Below are 25,889 nucleotides of genomic sequence, written 5' to 3'. Positions count from 1 at the left end.
GCGCCGGAGAAGACATCGCGAACGCTTCCTGTGTAGATGTTAGTGAAACTGTTGATAAACATGGTTGGTTGCCAGCATGTTCCCGTTAGGAGAAGGGGGTTCCTTCATAGCCCACCAGTCCTCCTGTGTATGTGTGTGTTTGTGTGTGTGTGTGTGCACATTAGTTAACCACACTTTACTTTTACTCCACCTTCTTCCCATGCATACCTGTGGTAATCAAGCCACCTGTTTGTCACCTGGTGATCAGCTGGCTCCTTTGAATGCAGAGGGTTTTCTTTCAGTCTTAGAGTGAAAACTTAGACAATGTAAAATAATCAGTGTGTTCTAACCCAATAAACGGTTTACACTGAATCAAAAATTTCAGTTTAAATGTAAACCCCAAGCTGGCCAGCTGTGGTGAGCTGGATGACGCTGGAAAGCAGCAGGACAGGAGCCCCTTCACCACTTCCAGCAGAAAGGTGGCACAATTCCCTGTAAAGTATAGGCTTTACAACACTGGTCATAATTTAGAATTTTATATGTTTTTATTGGCAAAAATATTCTTCACAATCACATAACACCCCAGATATTATATATCAATGCAGCCACAAATCCTTATCAATGTAATATAAAACCCCCAAAATTTAAAAATAATTCTCTGACTGGGGGGTCAGCCCGGAAATACCTATATCACCAGAAGCAAACCTATTTTATTAAGCCTTACATGAATGTTTGAAAGCTCTCTTAATCACAGTGTCTTGTTGCCTGCATTGGCATGATGGTATATATGACCACACATGATTGTATCTGTCAAAGGTCTATTTGACCTTTGATAGGTCAAGGTCACCAAATTATTCAAGTTCACTGTTAGTAGTTATGCCTATGGTATCAATTTGAAAATTGTAAGTAACATTTAGTAGACGCACCTATGGTATGAATTTCTAAATGCTACATCACGTCATTCTTGAGTTATTGTGTTCACAAAATTGGGTTGTCCATGCTGCAGTACCCATCAGTCTAGGCTGAGCAATAACAATCAAATTCATTGAGCTAAAAGATTTTAATGTTTTTCTTTCATTAGTGTAAAAATGCACAGATTGTATGAAAATAAAACAAGACAATGAGAGCAGTGATGAGCTAAAATATAACATGAGAATATAACAGTTGATATCAATTATACCCACACACATAATGCACTGTTAACTTGAGAACAGAGAAGATCAGGTAAAGTTGATAGTTACATGATAAGATGATTTCCTGATATTGTAGGGAGCATTTTGTTGTCATGGTTTGGGTCCACTTGTCTTCTTAGAGGCAAAGTTCATTCCAAATCAAAACCACATTCTGATTTATCAGCTTTATGATGTGATGAGTAATATGAAAGTAGTCTCTTCGATGACATAAATGCACCATCCAAAGGAGATTATGGATTACTAAATGGTTTGATTATTCCCACAGGTCTAAGTGCAACTGACCAGTTTTGCTTGATAGTAGCAACATTTCAAGGTGCAACATCTACTAAAATGTAATAAGGGTGTTCTTTAATGATTGAAATGATTATATTTCAACCAGGATAAGCTGCACAAGCTGCATTTCCCTCCACGCACACGCGCCACCACCCTTCACCACCACCCTTCACCACCACCATTTGCTCTTGCAGGCTTCCCATGAAAATACTGAAAGCACAAGATTAATACACTATTTTGAAACTAAAAAAGGGTCATCTGTTGTCCAGGAATTCATCTGCCATTGTCACCTTAAAAACCAGTAGGTGGGTCACTATAGTGAATGCTCTACTGATTTGCCTTTAAGGCAGTACATTGGCTGCTCCTGCTGTAGATGACCTTTTCAGAGCCAAAGACCTCACTCTTCTTTGAAAGACCTCCCTCTTTAACCAGCTGCTTGTTGCTGATAGTTGGCACGCCAACTGTCAGCACTTTCTTAGATCCTGAGACCCCTTCTGACAGTAGAGTACTTCCCTGAACAAGAAGACCCTGGCTCCCCTTTAGCACTTTCATTGACCCTGAAGGGGCCTTGCCTTTGACAACCATCATGGTCTGGGACCCAGACAAGCTCCCAGCTTGGATCAGGCCATCACTCCAACTATGGGTGTCACCATTCTCCACCAGCACCATTCCAGGGCCCTGGGCTTGTCCACTGGACATTAGTGTCTGCCCTTGAACGAATACTCCTTGGGCAGGTCCAGTCTGTGGGTTGTTAACCAGCACCATGCCTTGAAGGTTGGTGGTTGGCGCCTCAGCCAGCAGCACAGTGTTGTGGACCTGTGGCTGGACTACATAATGCATTGGCTGCAACACAGGAGTGGTGGTGTAGTACACAGGCTGCTGCTGCTGCATTAGGAGCATCTGGTCTTGATTTGCCAACCCTGCTTTCATTGAGTTCATCTCTTCCTTCACCTTGGCTGTACTTTCCTTTACAATTTCAGAATGCTCAGTTGTCTTCATGACCACACTCTGCTCCACTTTGGAGATGGCAGGCTCCAGTTTGGGTGGAGGGGAGAGCTTTTGTGCACTCATCGAACTTGATACTGAGGTTTGAGTATTGATGTAGGCATTAGGGATAGGGGGTAGCACTTGTTTCTCATCACAAGACATTGTCTTGCCTCTGCACACCTCTGCGAGAGTCTTGAACTTTGGTCCGAGGTCATCAAGAAACTGAAGGTCATTGTCTGACTCCAAAATGCTGCTGCAGCCTACTGAGCCAGCAGAGGACCCTTGGCCCTCATAATCAGACACCAACAAACCGTCCTTCACGCCAAGGTTGTCATCTCCACTGGCTGTCTTCTGTATTACAAAAAAAAAAAAAAAAATCAGTACATTTTAAAAATAACGAAAGACATATTTATTGACGGCAATGACAGCCAATAAAAAGTGAATAATATCCACATAAACATTATTAGTTGCAACATTAACACATGTGTTCACATAACATCATAAGTAAAGCTACTACATATCATGTTTAGTGTTAAAACTTTCCATTTAATTGGATTTAGTTGTCCATTTAGTTGTCAGCTAATTTCTCACCTGAGAGTAATACTGTGCCAGGAAGTAATGTGGCAGGGCCATGCTATCAAAAAGTCCACCTTGCCTTGATTCTCTGGTCTCAAACTCAGAATGGAAATCAGTGAAACCCCTCATTTCTTGTCTGTAGTCCACTGAAAAACCATCTTGATAGGTGCCCCATTTCATCCCATTAATGTAAGTGAGAGATGCCTCGTAATCCAAAAAACTTCCCGCTGGTGCCACTGCTACATTTTTAACTGTGCCAGTAGTCACAAGGAGGGGATTCCTATCCACTTCTTGGAGTGAATTCAGTAGAGGCACTTCCTATAAAAGTCATACAATTGTTAGAACAGTGAACAGTTTTTTATTGTGATTAAAAATCACTTTGATGGAGCTTTCACAAAGACATCATCATCGATGCCGAGATTATTCTGGTTTTCAGCACTTAAGGTAGTTGCAGTCTCACCGTATTTTCTCCCGGCCCTTCGGTGTGGTAGTTAATAAGGTGTGACTTGGTCTCACAGTCAGGCATGTCACTAAAGAGGTCTGGAAACTGTTTAGGGGATCCACATAGGCAGAAGAACAATAGCAGAGGAATGACTGTAAAAAAAAATTGGTAGTTATTGGTAGCAAGTGTAGAATAGTTTGGTCTGTAATTACTTTTGGCTATGTATTTCCTATTGGGAGAGACACGGGGTTCATTAGGTAAACCCTGCTAGTACCAGTTTATGCCTCTTTTCCTAACTTGCCTTTATTCTCCATAGATTCCCCATAGATGGTGTTGTGATGTGATTGGCTGATTATAAATTTATATAATTAAAAGCTGACCAAGTCTACCGATAAAGTAGTCAGTACCTACCTATAAAGATTTATTTAAGTTTTTAGGTAAGAGAGTTACATTTTGGTATGGTTCGGGTATCAGTATAATTATTTCATTGTCCTTTTTTATCTGATCAAAATTCAAAAATAAAATAATCACATAATGCTTACTTAAGAGCAGTAGTAGGCCCGCTAGTATTGGCCCAATGGCCGCAGGTCCTAATGATGTTGTTTTGCTAGCACGAACATTGCTGCCTCGCTTTCCACACACAACTCCATCCTCGCAGGTGCAAACTTGGACCGTCATTCTCTGAGGTTCAGGGCAGGCGTGTCCCTGCTGATCCTTCACCACAAATTCCACTTCATAAACACCAGGCAAAAAAGCCTCCTGAGACCGCAAGATAGCTGCAGTGTCTGTCAGAAACCAGAAAAATGTGAAATAAATATGTATATGCATTACTCATAGATTTACTCTTAGAGTGTATATGACAGATTGTAATCCATATTTTTATCTCAAAATGAAATTTTAAAATTTGCAAAACAAAACAAACAAAGCAAACAACAACAACAACAAAACTTTGGTGTATTGACCTTTTCTCTCTTTTGTCACTGTTTTCTTTATTTAACTACTATATATAACCCCAAAAAAAAAAACAAAAGAAACAAAATCGAAATCATCATCTCACCATTTAGATGCTCCACGTTCCATTTCCCTTTTGTGTTTTCTGGGATGATCTCAAACTGAAAAGGGGAGCCATTAGGATATGCGTCTTTATCATTAGCATTCACAATTACAGCATTTGCTGTGGTGCACAGAGTCTGGAAGTTGCTGGTCAGGGTGGGGCAGTGGTCATTAGAATCTTCCACTTGGATGGCTATCGTACCAGTGGCTGTTTTGCCAGGCATGTCTGTGGTGTAAAACCAGAAACAAACATATATAATCCAGTATTTTCTTTCTTTTTTTTTTTTGCTTTGATATTTCTCAAGAGAGTTCAACATTCATGCTGTACCATCTGAAATGCAGAGTATTTTGGCAGTATATGTCCCATTGACCAGGTATGGAGATTCCCTGTCAGGCATCTTGTTCAGTTTGATCTCAGCTGTCTCCGGGTCAATAGTTAGCCAGTTGTCAGGGTCTGAGCCTTTGGCATATCTACAGCAGAAATAGACCAGTTATTAGCATCACTATTATTGTGCACAGAAAGAGAAGCTGACACATGTGTATGTGGACTGACTTGACTGCCTTAGCTGGTTGTCCAGTATCCCCATCCATTGCAGGGTAGCTTGCAATAACATTTTTAATGTTAAAGGATCCCCCCCCTCCTGAGACGGGAATAGCTTTGACTTTAGGATTGAAACGTGGCCCCTCAGGCTGGTTCTTCACATTGATTTTGATAGGATAAGTTTTAAATCTTCCACCGCTTCCGCCACTTGCTCCACTGGTACCACCGCCTCCACCACCACCTCCACCACTACCACCACCACCGCCTCCACCTCCACCACCACTACCGCCTCCACCACCACCTCCACCTCCACCACCACTACCACCTCCACCACCACCACCGCCTCCACCACTACCACCACCACCGCCTCCACCACTACCACCACTGCCTCCACCACTTGTTCCAAATGCTGCACTTGCTGCACCGCCTCCACTTCCAACTAATGGATTCTTGTTCCTGACGGCTAAGCCTAGTTCAAGGTTCTTTACATCCTCATAATCCACAGCCTGTAAATGACAGATACAAGAACATATCTTTTAGCTCAAAAAATAATTAAAATGATTGATGACACATAAGAAACAGTACAGTGTTTTATATGCATTTATAATTGGAGTGTTGCTATTGTTGATACATTTTTGCTTATTATAAAACAAAAGGTATTATGGATTTTATATAAACTAACCTGCAAAGTTATGCTCCTGTGCTATGTGTTATGAATGTACTGAAAAAAGTAGTTAAAGTAATGGGCAGTAGTCATATAGCAATGGCCAGTAAACCTCATACAGTGGTAATAGTTTTGTCTTCCAGCCAAGTACTACAGGGTAGTACTACAGGGACTTGACGCAAGCTGAATAAACAAGTCAGTGACAGCTTAAAATATTGGAAGGCAAAAATTAATGACTCCGAGCTTTATAGATAAGAGACACTTATCAAATTTTGGAATACTTTCAGTCTAAGTTCTCATTGTAGGGTGTAATGCGTTCCAAAGTAACAGATTATTGTAATGACATTAAGTAACTCTGTAACAAAGTAATGAAATGTGTTATTTTACTAAATTCAATAATTTACATACAGCTACAATGATTGTAACGGTCTTTTGCATTTGATGTTTGTTGCATTTGATATTTGTTAAGTTGTATGTCTGGATTTTGTTCTTTTGCGCCCTCTGGTGGTCAACTGTGTAGGGTACAGCTTTGCTGTTTGAGTCTCCACCCAGCCACTTTTCCTTTGCTAGCGCACATGGTGTCTGCATGCTGCAGCTCACGGTTAGCTCCACACAGGGAGAAAATATCGTTTAAAGAGTGGAAATAATTGAGAAAGAAGATGGAGGATAAGGCAATAAGGCCATAAAGGACTATTTAGCACCTCCTGGATGTCAGCTCACGAGGTTTGTGTGTTTAAATGTTTTATTTTCTGTAATTAAGGATTTTTGATTGATTCATACTGCGTACAAGAGCGCACTTTTATGTGATGTTTTTGTTTTTATTGTTTTGTCCGTGAGCAGTTCTCACGGGTTGCCAAGACCAGAATAAACCCTGTTCCATAACTACATCGTGCGTACGTCCATCCTTGAGGGTGCTACAGTGAGAACTCTCCGCTCTGCACGGGTAGATGAAAGGACGCAGCCCCGCAGGAAAGTCAGGTGCCCCGAAAATAAGTGTTGCCTCAGTTAAAGGACTCAATATAATTAACCACAAGAAAGAGAAATAAAAACGAAAAGGACTGTAAAAATAATTAAGACAAGTTTCCTTTTATAAATGAACAAAGGACTGGAATATTTCTTTTTTCTTTCTTTCTCATTGTTCTGCAGTTTAAGTGACTGATATTCATACAGTGATAGATTAATGTTGTGATGAGTAACCTGTGCATTGTGCGTATGGTGGGTTTCAGCAGCTTCTGTAAGAAACAGTATTACTGGCTTGGACAAGATATGTAATGGTGACTTATATGTAAAGTGACTTAAGTATACACGTTAAGTGATGTTTAAAGAGTAACAGTAATTACTGTGCTTTAAAGTTGTAACAGTAAATGTAGATTGATATCCATTTGCTCCTCAACTACCAAATCAAATTTAAGCTGCTGCACCATTACATTAAGGCTAAGTCAGATACACACAAAAAAACCAAAACCCTCCAACAATGGCAGAGTTTGAGGCTAATCCAGAAGTCAGTGAAAAGGGTGATGTGGAACAACTTTCTGCAGATGAGCAACTACAAGCAGTTGAAGGCACAGTTGATGATGTTTCTACTACCTCACAAAGAGCACGACAGAACCAACGAGTCCGTACGTTGACGGAAAAGGGCAAAGAACTGTACGGTGAGCACATAAAGAAGGCTGCACATCGTTTCAGTGTGCGCTATGAGAAGTGGAAGGTTGTCATTAAGGATGCCAAAGGAGCTATAGATGGTCAATGCTCAAAGGATCTGCTACAAGAACATGTTACCAAGGTTTTGAGTGCTTCTAAGGATGTGAATGCTGCCTATGATGACTTCAGACGTATTGAATCTCCAGATAGTGACACAAGACGGAGGATGGATACGTGTGAAGCCATAACAAAGACAATTATCGAATCTGTAAGAAGGTGTCCAAGCCCAAGTAGTGCGGTGGTTCAACGAGATGAAGAACTTTGGAAGGACAATGAGTCTTCATCTAAATCCGTAGCCTCAGATGTGGAAAGTCAAAGGGATGAAAAATGGAAAGAGACTGAGTCTATGCCTAAGTTAGAAGCCTCAGACAGGATGAGTGTTAAGTCACACCACACTAAGCTCTCTTCTCATTCAAGGGTTTCCTCTAGACACTCCAGCAGGCTCTCGGCTAAAAGACAAGATGCAGCTGCTGAAGTTGCGGCAAATGAGGCTGCTCTCCAAGTTCTGCTCGAACAAGAAATCCATATGAAGGAAATTGAAAGGCAAGAAGCAGAAATAGCACAAAAACAAAAGGCTCTAGAAGCTAAGCGCAGAGAAGTAGAGCGACTTGAGACTGTAAAAAAGCTGAATGCAGCAAAGGCTCGACAGCGGGTGTATGAACAAAGTGAATGTTCAGATGAAGAAATATACAACCTACTTCACCACAGATCTGATAAGAAAAATGAGATCAAGTCTGAAAACAATGACCAGCATATGAAACGGTGTTCCTCGCCACAAAATGTGACACCGCAACGTGAGGTGAGCACAGAAGATCTGGTCAAAGCATTTGCAGTGTCTCTTAATGCAAGTCGTCTTCCGGTACCAGAGCCAACAATATTTAGTGGTGATCCTATCAGATATAATGATTGGAAAATTTCCTTTCAGACTCTGATTGACAGGAAAAATATACCAGTTGAAGAAGACTTATTACCTGAGGAAATATGTAAGTGGCCCTGCAAGGAAGGCAATAGAAGGCTACTTCCGCTTGGCACAGAGTCTGCATACTATGCAGCATGGACAGTTCTCGAAGAGAGGTATGGCAATCCCTTCCTCGTAGCAAAGGCCTTCAGAGACAAACTTGACGCATGGCCTAAGATAAGCTCTAAAGGCAGTATGGAACTTCAAGCATTTGCTGACTTCCTTTGCTGCTGTAAGACAGCCATGTCGCAAATGAAGGGGCTTGAAGTGCTCAATGACTGCAATGAAAACCACAAAATGCTTGCAAAACTTCCAGATTGGCTGACTTCAAGGTGGAACAGAAAGGTTACAGAAGTGCAAGAAGAGACTCACACCTTTCCAAGCTTCAGCCAATTTGTAGATTTCATCTCACGGGAAGCCAAAATTGCCTGTAATCCCATAACATCTCTCTATGCTCTGAAGCCAAGTGAAACTGAAGGGGCAAAAACAACAAGGAACAGAGGCAATGGAGCAAAGGTGCTAGTAACTCGCTCAAATGAAAAGACTGTTAGTGCTAGTTGTGTGTACTGTGAAAGGTCGGGTCACAGCCTACTTAAGTGTAGAAGGTTCATAAATGAGAGCATTGTTGAGAGACTAAAGTTTGTTCAAGACAAGAAGTTATGTTTTGGCTGTCTGAACTCTGGTCATCGCTCCAAGGATTGTGAAGGCAGAGAGACCTGTGACACATGTAATAAAAGACATCCGACATGTCTTCATGACAATCGCACTAAGGAAGACAGAACAAGGAGAAATCAAACCAAGAACAGTGACAGGACAAGACAAATGAACTCAGACGTCTCACAAGACAACAGTGTCACACCAACAACAAGTGAAGCAACTTCTAACAGAGTCACGCAGAATGTTGACGACACTCACACATCTTCCATTATTCCAGTATGGGTGTCAACCAAAGGTGAGCCAGAGCATGAAATTCTTGTGTACGCGCTCCTTGATACACAGAGCGATACAACCTTTATTCTTGAAGAAACGGCACAAGCTCTGCATGTCAAAGGTGAATCGACTCAGCTAAAGCTCACTACCATGTCTTCAAGAAACACGGTTGTGGCTTGTCGCAAGCTCTCAGGTCTACAAGTCAGAGGGTTCTACTCAAATAAGACCATTTCCCTACCAGTAACATATTCCAGAGACTTTATTCCCGCAAACCGAGATCACATTCCATCACCTACAACAGCTAAGGCTTGGCCTCATCTTGAATGCATTGCAAGTGAGATCGCTCCACTACAAAGCTGTGATGTTGGTCTGCTGATTGGGTACAACTGCCCCCAAGCACTTGTTCCTCGTGAGGTTGTGTCTGGAAGGGAAAATCAGCCGTTCGCCCAAAAAACTGATCTGGGATGGAGTATTGTGGGTTATGGCAATTCATGTCTTGATTATGGAGATGCCTTCGGAATAAGTCACCAAGTCATTGTGAAGGAAGTGGTGCCTGACATTCAGCCTTCTTCAAACTTCACCAACAAGGTTCACTATGTCTACAGAACTCAAATGAAGGAAATTATCTCTCCCACAGAGGTCATACCCACTGGTGAAATTAAGGTGGGAGAGTTATCAACCAGTGACCCGGAGGTTAAGAAGGTTCAAGTCCACAAGATACAAGTGGAGGAACAAAGGTCCTTGTTAGATCGCCTACACAAGTTTTCCGACTGGTCGAGAATGGTTAAGGCAGTTGCTAGACTCAAGCGCTATGTGAAAGGTGCAAAGGATCACAAGATTAGATCACACGACATCAGTAACCTACAAGAGAGAGAGGAAGCAGAGTTAACGATCATAAAGATGGTTCAAGAAACAGCCTTTGCTCAGGAAATAAAAACCTTGCAACACCATGATGTGATGCAGATGAAAGACAAGGTTAACAAGTTACACAAGTTATGTCCATTTCTCGATGACCAAGGCATTCTTCGGGTAGGCGGACGCTTAACACATGCAGCTTTGCACCCCAATGTCAAGCATCCTGCGATCCTGCCAAGAGACAGTCACGTGTCGGCATTACTGGTCAAACATTATCACGAGAAGACATACCATCAAGGACGAGGGATCACCATGAATGAACTTCGAGCTAACGGATTCTGGATTCTTGGATGCAGCAAGATTGTGTCATCTTACATCTATAAATGTGTAAAATGCAGAAGGTTCAGAAGGCGCACAGAGCAGCAGAAGATGGCAGACCTCCCAGAGGATCGGATGGAGACCACACCGCCATTCACCTACTGTGGGATGGACTGCTTTGGTCCTTTTTATGTCAAAGAAGGCCGCAAGGAGCTAAAGCGTTATGGCTTGCTAATCACTTGCATGTGCTCCAGAGCAGTGCATCTTGAAATTCTTGACGATCTCTCTACAGATTCCCTCATCAACTCTTTACGTGCATTCGTAGCCATCAGAGGTACAGTTCGCCAAATAAGATGCGATCAAGGCACGAATTTTGTCGGCACTAGAAATGAGTTTCTTAGAGCATTTAAGGAAATGGATCAAGCCAAGCTAGGGAAGCTGGACTGCGAGTTTCTCATGAACACCCCAGCATCTAGTCACATGGGTGGTGTCTGGGAAAGACAAATTCGCACCATAAGAAGTGTTCTCACGTCCATTCTGGAACAATCAGCCAAACAACTCGACAGCTCCTCTCTGAGGACATTCCTGTATGAAGTCATGGCAGTGATTAATAGCAGACCATTGACTACTGACCAACTATGTGATCCATCAAACCCAGAACCTTTAACACCAAATCACATACTAACCATGAAATCCACAATCGTCTCTCCACCTCCAGGAAGGTTTGTGAAAGAAGATCTTTATCTCCGTAAGAGGTGGCGTCGTGTTCAACTACTTGCCAACACTTTCTGGACAAGGTGGAAAAAGGAGTATTTGTTAAATCTTCAAGGCAGACAGAAGTGGACCAAGGAGCACAGAAATGCTAAGATCAATGATGTTGTCCTCCTGAAGGATGAGATAACTCCACGCAACCAGTGGAAGTTGGCAAGGATCATTGAAGTGTATCCTGGAAAGGATGGAAAAGTGAGGAAGGTGAAATTGCTGCTGAGTGATCCAACCCTGGATAGAGCAGGAAAACGTACCTCCAAACCTGTGCACCTGGAAAGACCCATTCAGAAGACAGTCATTCTGATGGAAGCGGAAGAAGATTCTCAACCGCACTCTGCTTAAAGGATAATTCATGATAGTTCATTCACAAGCCGTTCATTAGTTCATAGGCAACACTTTATTCTTTAAAATCACAAGTGATTGGTGGGAGTGTAACGGTCTTTTGCATTTGATGTTTGTTGCATTTGATATTTGTTAAGTTGTATGTCTGGATTTTGTTCTTTTGCGCCCTCTGGTGGTCAACTGTGTAGGGTACAGCTTTGCTGTTTGAGTCTCCACCCAGCCACTTTTCCTTTGCTAGCGCACATGGTGTCTGCATGCTGCAGCTCACGGTTAGCTCCACACAGGGAGAAAATATCGTTTAAAGAGTGGAAATAATTGAGAAAGAAGATGGAGGATAAGGCAATAAGGCCATAAAGGACTATTTAGCACCTCCTGGATGTCAGCTCACGAGGTTTGTGTGTTTAAATGTTTTATTTTCTGTAATTAAGGATTTTTGATTGATTCATACTGCGTACAAGAGCGCACTTTTATGTGATGTTTTTGTTTTTATTGTTTTGTCCGTGAGCAGTTCTCACGGGTTGCCTAGACCAGAATAAACCCTGTTCCATAACTACATCGTGCGTACGTCCATCCTTGAGGGTGCTACAATGATGCTGTTGCTTGCATTACAGAAAATATCTTTTGCTTCCTGTGCATTTATGGAACTTTGGACATTACTCTTATTTTTATTGCCTGAAACAATAAGAGCACAATAGTAATGTACAAACTGCATCTAGGACAGAAACAACTACATTACACTCCTAATGCAACGTTTTCTTTTTGCAAGCATCTCCACAGACAGTATACTAAAACAAAGCTAACAAAGAATCCTGAGTGATGTTAAAGCATAGCATATGCTGACCCCAGGTCAGGTTGATCTTCAGCAGGTAACAAAAGAAGTGATTATTACATGTTTATTTTTCTAAAGTAGAATCACTGTGGCATTCACTTTAATGTGTCTTTGGGGTGACATTCAGCTTTGCAATTTGTTGTCATTTTTGTGTTCATATGTGACAACAAAAGAAGCAAAGTATGTGTCCTCATTAGGATACATATTTGTGTCAGTGTGTGGCACTCTAGCCTCTGGTTTATATTATCAGCTCAGATAGTTCTGTTTTTTATTATTAGGTTTATATAACATAATTATTAGGTAATTGCACGGAAATACATTTCAGTATATGTTACAGAGTAACGCAAGTAATGTAACAAGTTGGGTTATGAAGTAACATGCTGCATTACTTTAAAAAAAGGTAACAGTAATGTGTAATACATCATTTCTTTTTAGAGTTATGACCCCAACACTGGTCCCCATCTACTAGCCAGATTAGGATTTGCAAAATTCAAAGCAAAATGTTGTTTTCTTATATACAGTTTAAATTTTAAAAATTGAATAACTAATCATATACTAAAGCCACTTAAATCTCCTCATTTTTCCAAATTTGATAGAGCAGAACACAACAATGGTTCATTTTAATCATTAAGCATTAAAATTCTAATCAATGACTGTGACTGACTCAACTTTTATAATTGTTGCACAGTCCTGTTGCAGAGATTGATTTTGGGAAGTGTTTTCTGTGTTTCTCAATAAAGGGTTTTATTTAACTTGAATTATTGAATCATTTTCTTTATGTAGTCAACAAGAGCTCATGTTCCCCTAAGAGAAGCAGCAGTATTGAGAATGGTGGATATATTAGTAGGTGGTGCTTAGGAAACACAAGGCTTTTGTCTTGTTCAGTGAAGGGGCTTTGTTCCACATAGCCCTCCAAGTTATGCATGTGCAATAAATGCAATATTGACTAGATGAGTCCCTAAAGCTGATTAACTGAAACTTAAGCAGTTAATCAGTGCAGTTAATAAGCGCTATATAAATACAGGCCATTTACCATTTACCATCAGTGTAGTGAGACACACAGGGCACTTTTTTTAAAGATCAATGTTGAAGCACTTCATCAGGAACACTAACCTGTAGCTGCCTTGAGTGTGGGGAAATGTGGGTATTTTTTTTTTCTTTCTCAAGCACTGATTATTGACTATAATGTTTAATTGTATTTCTAAATTGTAAATTGCATTTTTAAAAAACAATTAAAAACTAAAAAAAAGGTTTTTTGGTGCTTATATAAGATATTCTGCTAATAATTTTAACCCTGGTTCCTCTGTCTTCTTTAGGGCTTCCTGGTGGCAGCCAGTGTGCCCCTAGGGGTAGTCAGGGTGAGTTGGGGTGAGTAGTATTTTAATAGCACTTCACTTTCGTTTCCTAACTAAATTACTAAAGGACCAGTGCATTTGTCTCTTTGTTATTTGATTTAGTTTTTTTTTTTAATGTTTAATCATATGTATAATCAAGTTTTTAACAGTGTTTCTTTCTTTAAAATTAAATTAGTGGCCATCTCTCTGCAGGTTCACATTTAATTTAGTCTAATGTCCACGGGTTCATTTAAAACAAAGTAAAACAAATCGTCATATATGTGAATAGCACTCTTGTGAATGGCAGCATAGTCAACTATAGGAAACAATCATCATCATGCAGTGATCAAGGTTCTGATCCTTACCTCATTCATAAGAGGGCCAGTTGCCACAAAGTTTGACTTTGCACTTGCCAGATAGTAAAAAAGCAGAGTAACAGCACATAATTTCTTCCCAATTAAAAAGACTGTACCTTGTCAAGCATTAAGATGCCTTCATTGGTGTTGGGGTCTGTTTTAATGCTGAAATACCCAGCCTCATTGCCTTTGACAATGTCAAACACAGCTTCCCAGTTGTCTGTGCCTTGTAGATCCATGTCCTCTGCTTTGATTCTCATTACCTCCACACCTTGTGTGTTCCCCTCAATGCTTCCTTCATACTGTAAGTGAAACACATAACATGAAATTAGAGTTCAGCTGTGTGCATGTGTCTTCACTCTACACTAATCTCCTCCTGTGTATATACTGTCTGTGTCAATCTGTTCTTGGTCACGTCCTCACTCATGTTGAGCCTCTGTCAGTCTGTTCTGTCAGTCCTATCCTGCACATTACTTGTTTTCAGTGCCATTTGAAATAACTTTTTGATCTCAGCCAATAAAACAGTTATTTCACTCACTGACATGCAAATCAGTTCATAAATCTAAGTGATGTTCTTTTTTTCTGGATTTTTGGTTGATATTTTGTCTCTCCCATTAAAATGAAACCACCATAAAAAATAGATACTTTTAAGTTCTTTCTAAGATAGGAAACTCACAAATTCAGCAGGGGGTGAAATAAGTATTTCCCCTACTAGATATGTTAATATAGAGGAATGTAAGGAAGAAAGGTACCTGCTCTTTTTCCAATGTGGGAGAATTATCATTCACATCAAGGATATTTATGATAATAGTGGTAGTTCCAGTGTTTCCCTCTGGATCTCCATTTAGATCTTGACCTTGTATCGTCAGAATGTACTTACTACATGTCTGAAATTAAAAGACATCAAAATAGTCATTGAAAAAATAAGTTTGTACAATAATGCAGTTAGAACAGAGAATTGGGATGTTATCAATATGTTTCATCGTTTTTGTCATAGGATCTAACTGAATGTTATATTTTCAAACTGTGTAAAAAAATAAAGAAAATAAGTATAAAAAATAGAGTTTAGCTAGCAAAGAGGATGTTGTTGGCAATTTTCCTGTGCAACCAAAGGAAAATAATCAGTGTTATCTTGTAATTACTTTTCTAAAATTGGTTAAATGATTGCAATTTCATTAACACAAGCACAATAGAGAATATTGTTGATGAAATGGTCAAAAAGTTAAAAGATTTGTTAAATAGGGTAAGATGGACTTCACTGTATCCTGAATATTTGTGCTTGGATGTTTGTTTGTTTACCCCAGTAAGCTCGTTCAATAATAATAATGGTTCTAAAGTCCCATTCTGAGGACACAGAGACCGAGGAATGCATGCAACAGGTCATCGAAAAACAAAATAAAAAACAAGCTCAATTGTATTGAGGGCTGTGGTTTACTGTTCCACCTGCCCCTTCAGCTGTCACTGATCTCTATATGCTCCAGTGTATCATCAATATGTTTTTTTTCTGATAAATAGGAAGTTTTTTTTTCTCTCTATTTAAAATGTCCCTACGATTAATATCTCACCACTATCCCGTGTTATTAAAGAACTTTCTTGAATCACATAGCCAAACATACAGTCTAAACTGAACACTGTTAGTATAGTTCATACCTCTCTGTCCAGAACAGGCCTTTTAACAAAGATGGATCCATTTTTTCTGTCTATGTAGAACATTTCATCCGCTGGATTCTGAGCTATGATGCTATAAGCAATCTGAGAATTTTCATTTCCTGGTTCATCAGCATCAAATGCAGTGACTGTGGTAACGAAGGTACCTGTACCATTAAACGAAAAAAGTCACAGTGTCTTGCTCTGGTTTTAAAACAATGATACAAACTTGTCAAGAAGAGCTCCTAACTGTTGTGTGCCATTGTATTCTCAGTCTAAGTAGGTTATTATGCTATTTACATAATGGACAAATGTTTACAGAAAATTGTTATTTACAAGATTAGACAATAAATAAATGTATAAAAATAATAATAATGAAATAACATGAACTACAGAACGCAGGCTGTCTGTAACCTCCAGCAGCTCATTGGAAAGAGTTTACCAATTTGATCACTTTTACACAAACACTATTACAAAATCAAAATCCTTTGTTTAATTTATAATTCAATCATTTAGTTTTACACCGCTCACTACTATTACAAATTTGAATGAGATTCACACCACTGACCTGTAGGACTGAGCTCATCCACTACAGCAGGATCAACATCTGGAAATACTGGAGAGTTGTCATTCACATCTACAACCTTGATTCGTAAGTCAGTTTTGTGTTCTGCAATTGTGCCATCATTGTACACAGCAACACCAGACAACTGAAAGAGTAGTAGATAAAAATGTAACCATTGTTGTTCGTTATTTAACTTGACATAAACTACAACACCTTGCCGTTTGCATTTACCACCAGTAAAGGTGTATTTTACAAGTTCAGGTGACAAAGGTTAGTGAAACCAATTTTGTATCAGAGCAAATACTATATATTACAGTGAGCAACGGAAAAAATATCTTTATAGAACATTATATTATCATGGTAAAGTTGGTCTTTCTTCTTTTCTATAAAATGCCATCACTTCATCTTTCTTTACACAACTATGACTGAAAATGGTATCCTGTAACCTTTAACATGCAACAGCAAACACACTCTAGTGTGAACCCTCAAAGCGGCCTGCATGCGCAAAAGAAGATGTCACACACAACGCGCTCTGTTTAGACCCAGAGCAAACAATATTGTTTGACTGATGGCCTTAATATAAAGACTTCGGACTTTACGTTTCCCAATTTTTGCTTTAAGTTATTTTGTTATTTACATAATAATGTAAATAACCTAATAATTATCCTTATTGCTGTTTTAGAGAGGAGCGGTGCTTCAAAGGATAGTTGCAGATTTCTGTCAAAATCTGCAGATTATACAGTACAAATAACATGTTCACGTTTCTCCAACGTTGTCTTCCCAACAGTTTCACTAAAATCTACGCTGGATGGCCAGGAAGCGTTCGCGATGTCTTCTCCGGCGCTGATAATTGGCGTCTGTCTTGTGTCAGTGACGTAAAAGACGGATTTAATGCGACATGACCGTTCAAACAACAGTCGCTTTCTAAAACATCGGATATGTATCGGATTCAGTACCACATACGAAAGTGACCCAGATCGGATTTGAAAATATCGGATTTGTGACGTTCACACTGTCATACCATGATCGGATATGGGTCGGATAGGGTCAAAAAAATCGGATTTGATGCGCTTTTGCCTGCAGTGTGAACGTAGCGATATGGTCAACAGCTGTGGTCACATGTTTACATACATTCATCATAGGCATGAATGCCAAGGTAGTTTGGAATTTTTAATTATTTCTTTGAACTGGTCCAAATTATATATACAGGCTTTTAAGCACAGTCCACAGATTTTTCAGAAATCAGTGGCCTTTTGGAAGACCCTGTTGCGCCCAAGCTTCATCCTTACTTATGATTTGAAGTGAAAATGAAGAATTTGAAGTTAGTCTTTCTTCTTTATTATTCCATTCAATGTATCAGCAGCACTGGGAGCAAATAGTTCCAGAACATGGTGCTACCACCACCATGCTCACCATGATTGCACAGCCGAAATGCCGTACAATCATTTGGAAAATTATTAGTCTGTTTTTACCTGGTTAAATAAAAATCTAATTTCCAAGAGGGACCTGGTATCATGGCAGCAAAAGTCAAAAATACATGTAACACATAAGTACATAAAGAGAAGAGTTCAAAGAAATGACCCAAAATTACCATGACATTCATTCTGATGATGAGTATTTGTAAACGTCCACCACAGCTGTAGATAATTCTTAAACTATGTAGAATAAAGCACCGTATGAATGTATTGCTTAATGCTTTTTATAGTCTAGACAGCTGTTTAATCTTACTCACGTTGTAAGTATCGATCACTTCCCTGTCAAGCAATTTAGTGACACGAACATCACCAGTATTGGCGTCAACCACAAAGACATGGAAAGGATATTGGTTTGCCCCAACACCTTCCAGGGAGTAACGAAGATTTGAGCCAACTTGATAATCTGATCGAATCTGAAACACAAGGTGGACGACTTCATTATTTCACCACATATGCACCAAAAAAGCAAGAGCACTAGTAATTCAATCTAGTGTCACCAGGTCTATCAAATGATTATTTCTGTCAAACAAATTTAAATATTAAACACAGATAACGCATGTAAACACAAAATGCAGTTTCTAAATCGTGTTTATTATTAAGGGGGTAAAAAATCCAAACCTAAATGTCCCTGTGTGAAAAAAGTGATTGTCCTCTGGTAAATGGACTGATTCTTATATAGCGCTTTTCTACTCTCCCGGAGTCCTCAAAGTGCTGTATACAACATGCCTCATTCACCGCCACTCATACAAGCACTTCTAAACTGAAGTGCAAACTAATAAACATTCACACACATTCACACTCTGACGAACGATGTGTTCGTCAGAGGGCGGTTAGTATCTGGGGTTAGTATCTTGCCCAAGGATATTTGGCATGCAGACTAGGGAAGCCAAGGATCGAACCACCATCCTTCCAATCAGTAGCTGATCCGCTCTACCACCTGAGCCACAGCCACCCCTGAAGCTAAATCTAATAACTGGTTGTGCTTCCTTTAGCAGCAACAACTATAATTAAAGTTATTTATTTTATTAAATAATTTGTTTTTAACATGAATTCTTATTATATATGAAACTAAATTAGTCTTATTCTTACAGCTGGTGGTGTTAAATTGTCAAATAATAAACCATTTTTAAACAGCATGCTAATCATCAGAATCAAAATATTTCAATACATAAAGGAAATTAGTGCTCCACAGGTGCTCCAAGACAGTAAGAACAGTAACTAACTTAACTAAAATAAATAATACAATAAGGAAATAAAAGTCAGCAGACAGAATGAAAGTAAAATTAAGTATCAGTGACTTACCTTAGCAATCTTCTTCTCTTTAGTGTAATCTACATTTTCCGTAAGAAGCTTTGGAGGAAAAACCCATTCTCTTCTTTTTCTTACCAAACTGTATCCAGAGTTGTGACTCTCTACAGCAAGAGCTTGGAGCTATAACACAACAGATGTTATTATGTCAGCATGAAGTCTTACTTAACTGAAAATCTACATACAATTAAATGATGCTAAATGGTGTTAAATATCCTTACATGGGAGATCATGGAAGAAATATTTAAAAACAAAAATTTGAGGCCACCAATATGTTTCAAAGGAGTTAACTGAACATAACTGTCATGGTCCTGTGTCTGTGACCCAGTGTTTATGTTTTGGGCATTTTTGACCTTCTTTTCTTTTATTGTAGTGATCTGTGATTCTAGTTTGCTGGTGCTTCCTTATATGATTTTCTGGTTCTTACTTTCTTGTTCATTTAGTCTCTTCCGTTTTGTGTCCCAGTTGTCGCTTTCTCGTATGTTCCACCCAGCTCGTCACGCCTCCCTCGCTCTCTGTCGCTGTGTTGTGTTTCCTGTTTTATTTTGTCTGGTTAAGCCTGATTGGTTCTTCATTCCACAGCTGCCTCCACTTCCCTGATCATCCTGCTGTGTCTTTATTGTGCGAGTTTCTCTATGTCCCTCATCGGATCATCAGTTCATCTTGACTCATGTTTCAGGTTTCACCATCTTCATATGGTTCAATAAACTCTCCATTTTCCAAAAAAGTTGAATTTTCTGGTAATTATTTCATCATTCACTGTAAGTTTTTCTGTCCATGTATCATGTTACTGTACTGACAGTGTATTGGTATTTTCTGTCACACAGAAAAATAAAGCCACTGCCAATCAGATGGTCCTGGCTTTACTTCTCTTCTGTTTTCATAATTCCATCAATTTTAACCATGGCTTTAGACACTCACTGTTCTACTTCTGTCCTGACCTCCTCTGTACGTACAACTATTTAAGACAGAATTTTCAAATGTGGATCCATCATTCCATGAGACCTGTTAGCATTGATATTTACTTAATTCCTTGTGTAACTTAGAATACCTCAACCTTTTCTCGCTGTTTCCCTATTTTAAGAATGACTTGTTAACAGCCACCCTTCCACTAGGGCCATTTCTGAAAAGGCTTCATTGACCAATAGATAGACCAAATGGAGTGTGAGATTCATCTCTCGTGCGTCAGGTTTTTCTTGAGTTTTTCCTACTTCTTTAGACATAACTTTAAGATGCTGTCCATGTACTGCACATAGTTTTTTAGGCTGGCCACATTTTTTTTGTCCTTCACTTCTCTAGCGCCTCAAATTTGTTGGGGACATAGTAATTATATATATGCCAGCATTCTTAGGACCCAGTTTTTTATTGATATAGTTTTTTTTTTTCTCACGTTTACACGGATTCGTTCTTTATTAGTCAGGATAAACGTTAGAAAGCCTTGCACAAAAAAACTGTTTGTTAACTACATATAGAGGACTTCTGCCCTGTTTTAATGATCCTGATATGAATGATGCATCAATTGAAAATACAGTCTTGGATTACGGAATCTGTCCTTGCTTGTTTTTGTGGCTTTAAAAAGTTACATTATTAAAACATTCTAAAGTTTTTGGCTACTCATACACAGAATAATTCACAATAATTATCACTGGTTCATATTCGCAGATTAAATAAAAGGGGCATTGGGTCATGTTCCTTTCTAAATTTCCTGATGTCTCTAACTGAAAAATAAATAAATAAATACATAAATAAATGTTTTTAAAAATCGCTACTTTTGCTGAAACCCCATTGATAACTATAGGGAAAATCAACCCCATACCTTGTGACATATGTTGATGATGAATTACTTTTTGTTACATTTAATTGCTAAAGAATGTAAGGATCGTCATTTTGAGTCAGCACCTTAAGCTTAATGTGCTTATAAAAAGATGTTTCAATGATCAGTGAAAAAGTTTTAATTTTTATTTGACTTACAGAAAGCGAGAGAGAGAGAGAGAGAGAGAGAGAGAGAGCGAAGTCACTGCCACCATGATGATGATTGTACAGGTTTGTGAGCTGAGTTTGGCTTCCAATACTTATGTCCTCCAATACTGTGTACAATCGATTAGTCAGGATTACTAACTTCAGCGTTTCTATACATTTACCACTAAAGGTGTATCACTTGTATTGCCTCTGATATAATAATAATAATAATAATAATAATAATGATGGATTGGATTTATATAGCGCTTTTCAAGGCACCCAAAGCGCTTTACAATGCCATTATTCATTCACGCTCACACAAACTACACAATTAACAATATGAGTGTAATTAAATTCTAAACATTAAACTAATGTTAAATGGTTAAACAGAGAGACAGACAAGGAAACAGGAACAGACATCGAAAAGATAATGAAACCAGAACTAGAAAAAAAAAAACATTCCAAGTGTATCTGATATCCTCATGTTTGTGTTGTTCCTGTAATATGAAAATAATGCTAGTTCAGGCTCATCATTGCATTGTATGTTATTAATGTTGGTTTATTAGTGATAGTTTTTAAAAATGATATCGTTATTATAGTACTGGTCCAGGATCAGCATCACAACTGACCAATGGCAGTAAATAATAGAAACAACACCAGCACACTTCATCGCATACACCCCTGTATGTCATACCTCTCATTAATCTAAATGGAAAGCAGCTGAAAGTAACCTTAATATAAATGGCACAACCTTTACATTTTCGAATCTAATTTTTTGAAATTAGAATCACCAGTTAATCTAACATAAGTAGGTAAACAGCTTTCTAGCTGGTAAATTATTGGCATCACAGGAGAAACACACCCAATCGCTCCATCTAGAAAAATTTTCACATGGAATACTTCAAGCTTCCAGAGAAGGGAGTGCCTTCACAATTCTGAATAGAAGATGCACAGCCAAGTATGCAATGACAGCTAAACATTTTCAGTTACACTTAGTTATAACTACTATCAGTGAGTTGGATGAGAAAATGATGTCGTGTTTCTATATAATAGCAACAGCTCATTTGCTGAAACATCTTCCAGAATTCAGATAACAGAAAATAAACATTTCAAAACCAGTTTGGTTAAGTGGTGAAATATCTTTTTCTTTTTTGTTTTCTTCTTCTTTACTTTTTAAATTAAAAAAAAAAAAGCACTGAACTCACCGCAAACACCAGCAACACAAACACGGGAAAAGAAGCCCGAGTCATGATCGGGGAAAACTCCAGACGAATGTTATCCGATCAAGTGAACCGACAGAGTTCTGGAGGCTATGCTTCCTGAATGTGACAGCTGAAATGAGATGAGGTGGCTTATCACAGAGCTTATCAAGGAGGAGGGACTCTTTCTTCCTCTCCCGATCTCAAGTAAACAAAGACAACCCCCCCAGCCATAAATAAGTGTTGTGCCAGCAGAGCGACTAATTTTACAAGGGCAGATAAAACTTTGTAGCCGTATAAATGTCTGTAATAAATAATAAAATTATTAATAATAAAAATGTTGGACAGTAGTTTAGTATTAAAAGCCTTTTCGAATGTTTGTGTGCTTTGGTCAAGAACAGAAAAGAGCTACTATTTTTGGCCTATGTGTAAGTTAACAGACTGATATAGTCGACACCTTCATAACATATTACTATCATAGGTTTTCAGGGGTCTTTCAGCAATGATGGCACTTTTTTCCAAAGAGATTGGTCAGTTGTCAGAGATCAATAGATGTAATTCTGCACCTGCTGAGTGCTGATCTGAAACTTCACCTGCTCTGGAGCAGGTGAAGTTTGAGAAGGAGATTGCGACACTGAAGGGAGGGAGACACAGACAAAAAGGGTGAGACAAACAAACATAAAGACAAGAGTGACTAAACTGGGAGACGTAAACTAAAAAAATCCTGAAACTCAAGAGCACAAGCTAACTGAACTAATAATGGATTGCATTTATATAGCACTTTTCAAGGCATCAAAAGCACTTTACAATTCCACTATTCATTCACTCACTGTTGTAGCCACAGCTGACAGAAGCGAGGCTGCCATATCGCACCATCGGCCCTGTAACAGGGCGGCCCTTAGCGGCTGGAAAGACAGTGAGATGGACCGAGGCAAGTGTAGTGGAACAAAAAGTATTTATTTCCTATACACCTCTCCTTACAACAATTAAGTCGTCGAGCTTCTTCACAGCACAAATCCACCCTCTCTAATGACAACTGGCAGCCTTAAATATTGTGGCGAGCTCAGACACGGAGGAGACAGAGGTTTCTTGGGAGAAAAATTGGCATTCGACAGGCGAGCACACTGCCGCTAGCAAACTGCTCGGCGCGGCAACAACAACAACACAAAAATGGCGCTCTCTCACCTGGAAACACACAGTTGCAGAGAGAGCGTCACCTGTAACCATGGCAACAGAACATAACTGTCAGAACAAAACCCCGAACAGCCCTGGCCCGCTACATAGCCCCCACCTAAGGGGTCAGTCGTCCCCGACAACCCCATTACCCAACACAAAGTCCTGCAAATGTCCATGTGTCTTCCTTCGGCGCGCAGGCTGATCTCGACCAGCAGGGGAAGAGTCACTTGGATGAGAACCTGGGGTGCCACCAGCATCCCCTGCCCCGGCGGCTGCTGGAGCGGGCGGGCAGTACGGTGAGAGCCTGTCCTGGTGCAACACCGCCATGCGCCCTAGGCCCGGCATGCGGATCTGGTACACCACTTCTGTTAGCCGCCCCACGACTTTGGCCAGCCCTCGCCAGTGACCGCACAGCCTGGGGGACACCCCTCTCTTGCGAACCGGTAGCAGTACACCCAAACCTTGTCGCCAGGCACGAAAGCTCCCCCTCGGCACCTGGTGTCGCAGGCTCTTTTCTGTTGTACTGCGGCGCTGACCTGGGCCTGGCGGGTGTAGTCATGAACCACTCGTGGCCGCTCCCTCAGCCTCCTGTAGCAGTCCCTGGCCACTGACACGCGCCGGTTCCCTGCCTCGGGGACGGGGAAAGGCCCTAGGACGTCTCCTCCCAATCTCTCCATCAGGGCCCCCACCCAATGCTGCTGCAGGGGGGCAGTGGGGCGTTGAGTGGGGCCCTTCCGTGCCGTACAGGTGTCACAGCAGTGCACATGAAGTTCCACATCCCGTTGACAACCAGGCCAGTAGAACTGTCCCCTGAGACGGCGGAGAGTTTTAGCATTCCCATAGTGGCTGGCCCCCACCGAGCCGTGGACAAGCTCGAGCACCTGCGACCGCAGCGACCGAGGCACCAACAGCTGCGGGAGATCCTTGCCCTGTTCAGGGGCCTGCCATCTCCGGTACAGGAGGCCGTCGTGGGTCTCCAGATTGTTGTACTGGGAGTAGTAGGCCTTCACTTCGGGCCCCTATCCCGACACCCCTGTCCAGCCTGGGCGTCGTGCTGCCTCCAGCCAGGCCCCCACCTGAACGTACGTCGCATCAGCCTCCTGCTCCTGCTTCAGCTGCTGCATGGTCAACGAGAGCCATCCCCCTCCGCCGGCTGTGGCCCGAGCAGTAGCCACGCCCCGTGCCTCCTGGGCCCGCTCTCCCTGCCATTTCGCGAGGGGCAGCTGGCGTGGGCGCAGACAGATGGGTTGAGCAAAGCCGGTGTCGATGGTGTGCTGAACCAGCCGCGTCTGCCTGCAGTCTCTGGTTCCCTGCTTTTGACCGCACTGGAGGGCCAGAGTCTCTGTACCAAGAGTGATAGCCAGCTTCGCGGTGTCAACGCAGGCCCCCCAGCGGGTCAGCAGATCAAGGCCGATGATGCACTGATCTTGGATGTCAGCAAGCCAGAAGTCGTGCACCAGCTCCAAATCCTTCACTCGGATCCGCAACGGTTTCTTCCCCCGCATGTCAGTTCTCTCCCCCGTCACTGTCATCAGCTGGGTGTCGGTGGGCGACCAACCCATCACAAGCGGCCTGGATGTTCCAGGAAACACACCAGGTCGTATTAGGGAAATGGTGGACCCCGTGTCCACCAGGGCCTGGCAGGGCTGGTCCTCAACACAGCAGCTCAGGTAGAGTCCCTTGAGGTGCCCGACTAGGTCCGCCACCGTGCATCGTTCTTGGAGGGGGGCAGGAAGCTGGAGCGGTGGTCCCCTCGCTGTACCGCTCCCCCGGGCGCCAGGCAGTTGCGCGCCACGTGGCCAGGCTCATCGCACCGGTAGCAGCGGTCGGTCGGTCGACGGGGATGCCTCCAGGGCACCGAGGGCTGCGGCTGGCATATCCCCGCGACCTCCCCCTCACTGTCGCAGTCTGCAGCTCTGATTTGAGGGTAGTTTGTGGGGCGCAACTGCTGGTCAGGTCGCGAGGTGAGCACGAGTTTGGCCCTTTCAGCTTCAAGGAGCGCCTCACGGAGAGTCTGAGGCATGGCCAGGCGGACGTGTTGGCGTAGTCGCTCTGGGAAAAGTCCTCACAGGAATGCATGCAGGCTAAGCTCCTCACGGGCTGCTGCTGGGAACTCTGGGTAGCCACGATGAGCATACAGCAACACATCCGCTGCAAAGCTGCCCAGGCTCTCCCCCGGCCTACGGCTCCAGTTGGTCAGCTGCTCCCTGCTCTGATCAGTGGAGTGCTGCTGCCCAAATCGCCTCTCGAGTGCTATAGTGAGGGCCTGGAGCTCATGCTGCTCTGACGGGGCTAGGTCAAGGAGTACCTGCAGTGCATCTCCTTCCAATGCTAGCGCTAGGTGTGTAGCAGCCTCTTCGTCGCTCCAGCCATTATGCCGTACTTGTGAGAGGTAGGGCTCTAGCGGGGTTAGCCCGTTGTATTTCGGTACCTTAGCTGGCGTTGCAGGCATCACTGCTCG

At 41.4% G+C, this 25,889-nt stretch overlaps 2 protein-coding genes and 1 long non-coding RNA gene across 3 annotated transcripts; 2 read left to right on the top strand and 1 right to left on the bottom strand.

Moving 5' to 3' along the window:
* Positions 1 to 502: 502 nt before the first annotated feature.
* Positions 503 to 22,378, bottom strand: LOC120433908 (desmoglein-2-like). The gene is made up of 15 exons (XM_039600946.1): positions 22,259 to 22,378; positions 19,089 to 19,217; positions 18,044 to 18,199; positions 16,315 to 16,456; positions 15,750 to 15,913; positions 14,852 to 14,986; positions 14,216 to 14,401; positions 5,358 to 5,550; positions 5,057 to 5,255; positions 4,832 to 4,974; positions 4,508 to 4,729; positions 3,993 to 4,235; positions 3,469 to 3,602; positions 3,024 to 3,326; positions 503 to 2,783 (listed from the first exon to the last, which is right to left on the bottom strand). The coding sequence occupies exons 1-15, from the start codon at positions 22,301 to 22,303 to the stop codon at positions 1,773 to 1,775; spliced, it is 3,405 nt and encodes a 1,134-aa protein (XP_039456880.1). The 5' UTR covers positions 22,304 to 22,378; the 3' UTR covers positions 503 to 1,772.
* On the top strand, positions 5,969 to 19,825 carry LOC120433909. Its single transcript, XR_005608832.1, has 4 exons — positions 5,969 to 6,431; positions 6,549 to 6,686; positions 13,726 to 13,777; positions 19,677 to 19,825. It is a non-coding gene; the product is annotated as an uncharacterized LOC120433909 (long non-coding RNA).
* LOC120433907 lies at positions 8,455 to 12,103 on the top strand. The gene is made up of 2 exons (XM_039600945.1): positions 8,455 to 11,971; positions 12,089 to 12,103. The coding sequence occupies exon 1, from the start codon at positions 8,563 to 8,565 to the stop codon at positions 11,578 to 11,580; it is 3,018 nt and encodes a 1,005-aa protein (XP_039456879.1). The 5' UTR covers positions 8,455 to 8,562; the 3' UTR covers positions 11,581 to 11,971; positions 12,089 to 12,103.
* Positions 22,379 to 25,889: the final 3,511 nt, after the last annotated feature.

Source organism: Oreochromis aureus, linkage group 17, assembly GCF_013358895.1.
Source record: "Oreochromis aureus strain Israel breed Guangdong linkage group 17, ZZ_aureus, whole genome shotgun sequence".
In the NCBI taxonomy this organism is placed as follows: Eukaryota; Metazoa; Chordata; class Actinopteri; order Cichliformes; family Cichlidae; genus Oreochromis; species Oreochromis aureus.
Note: the sequence above shows the minus strand (reverse complement) of the source record. Positions and strands in the feature narration are given on the sequence as shown.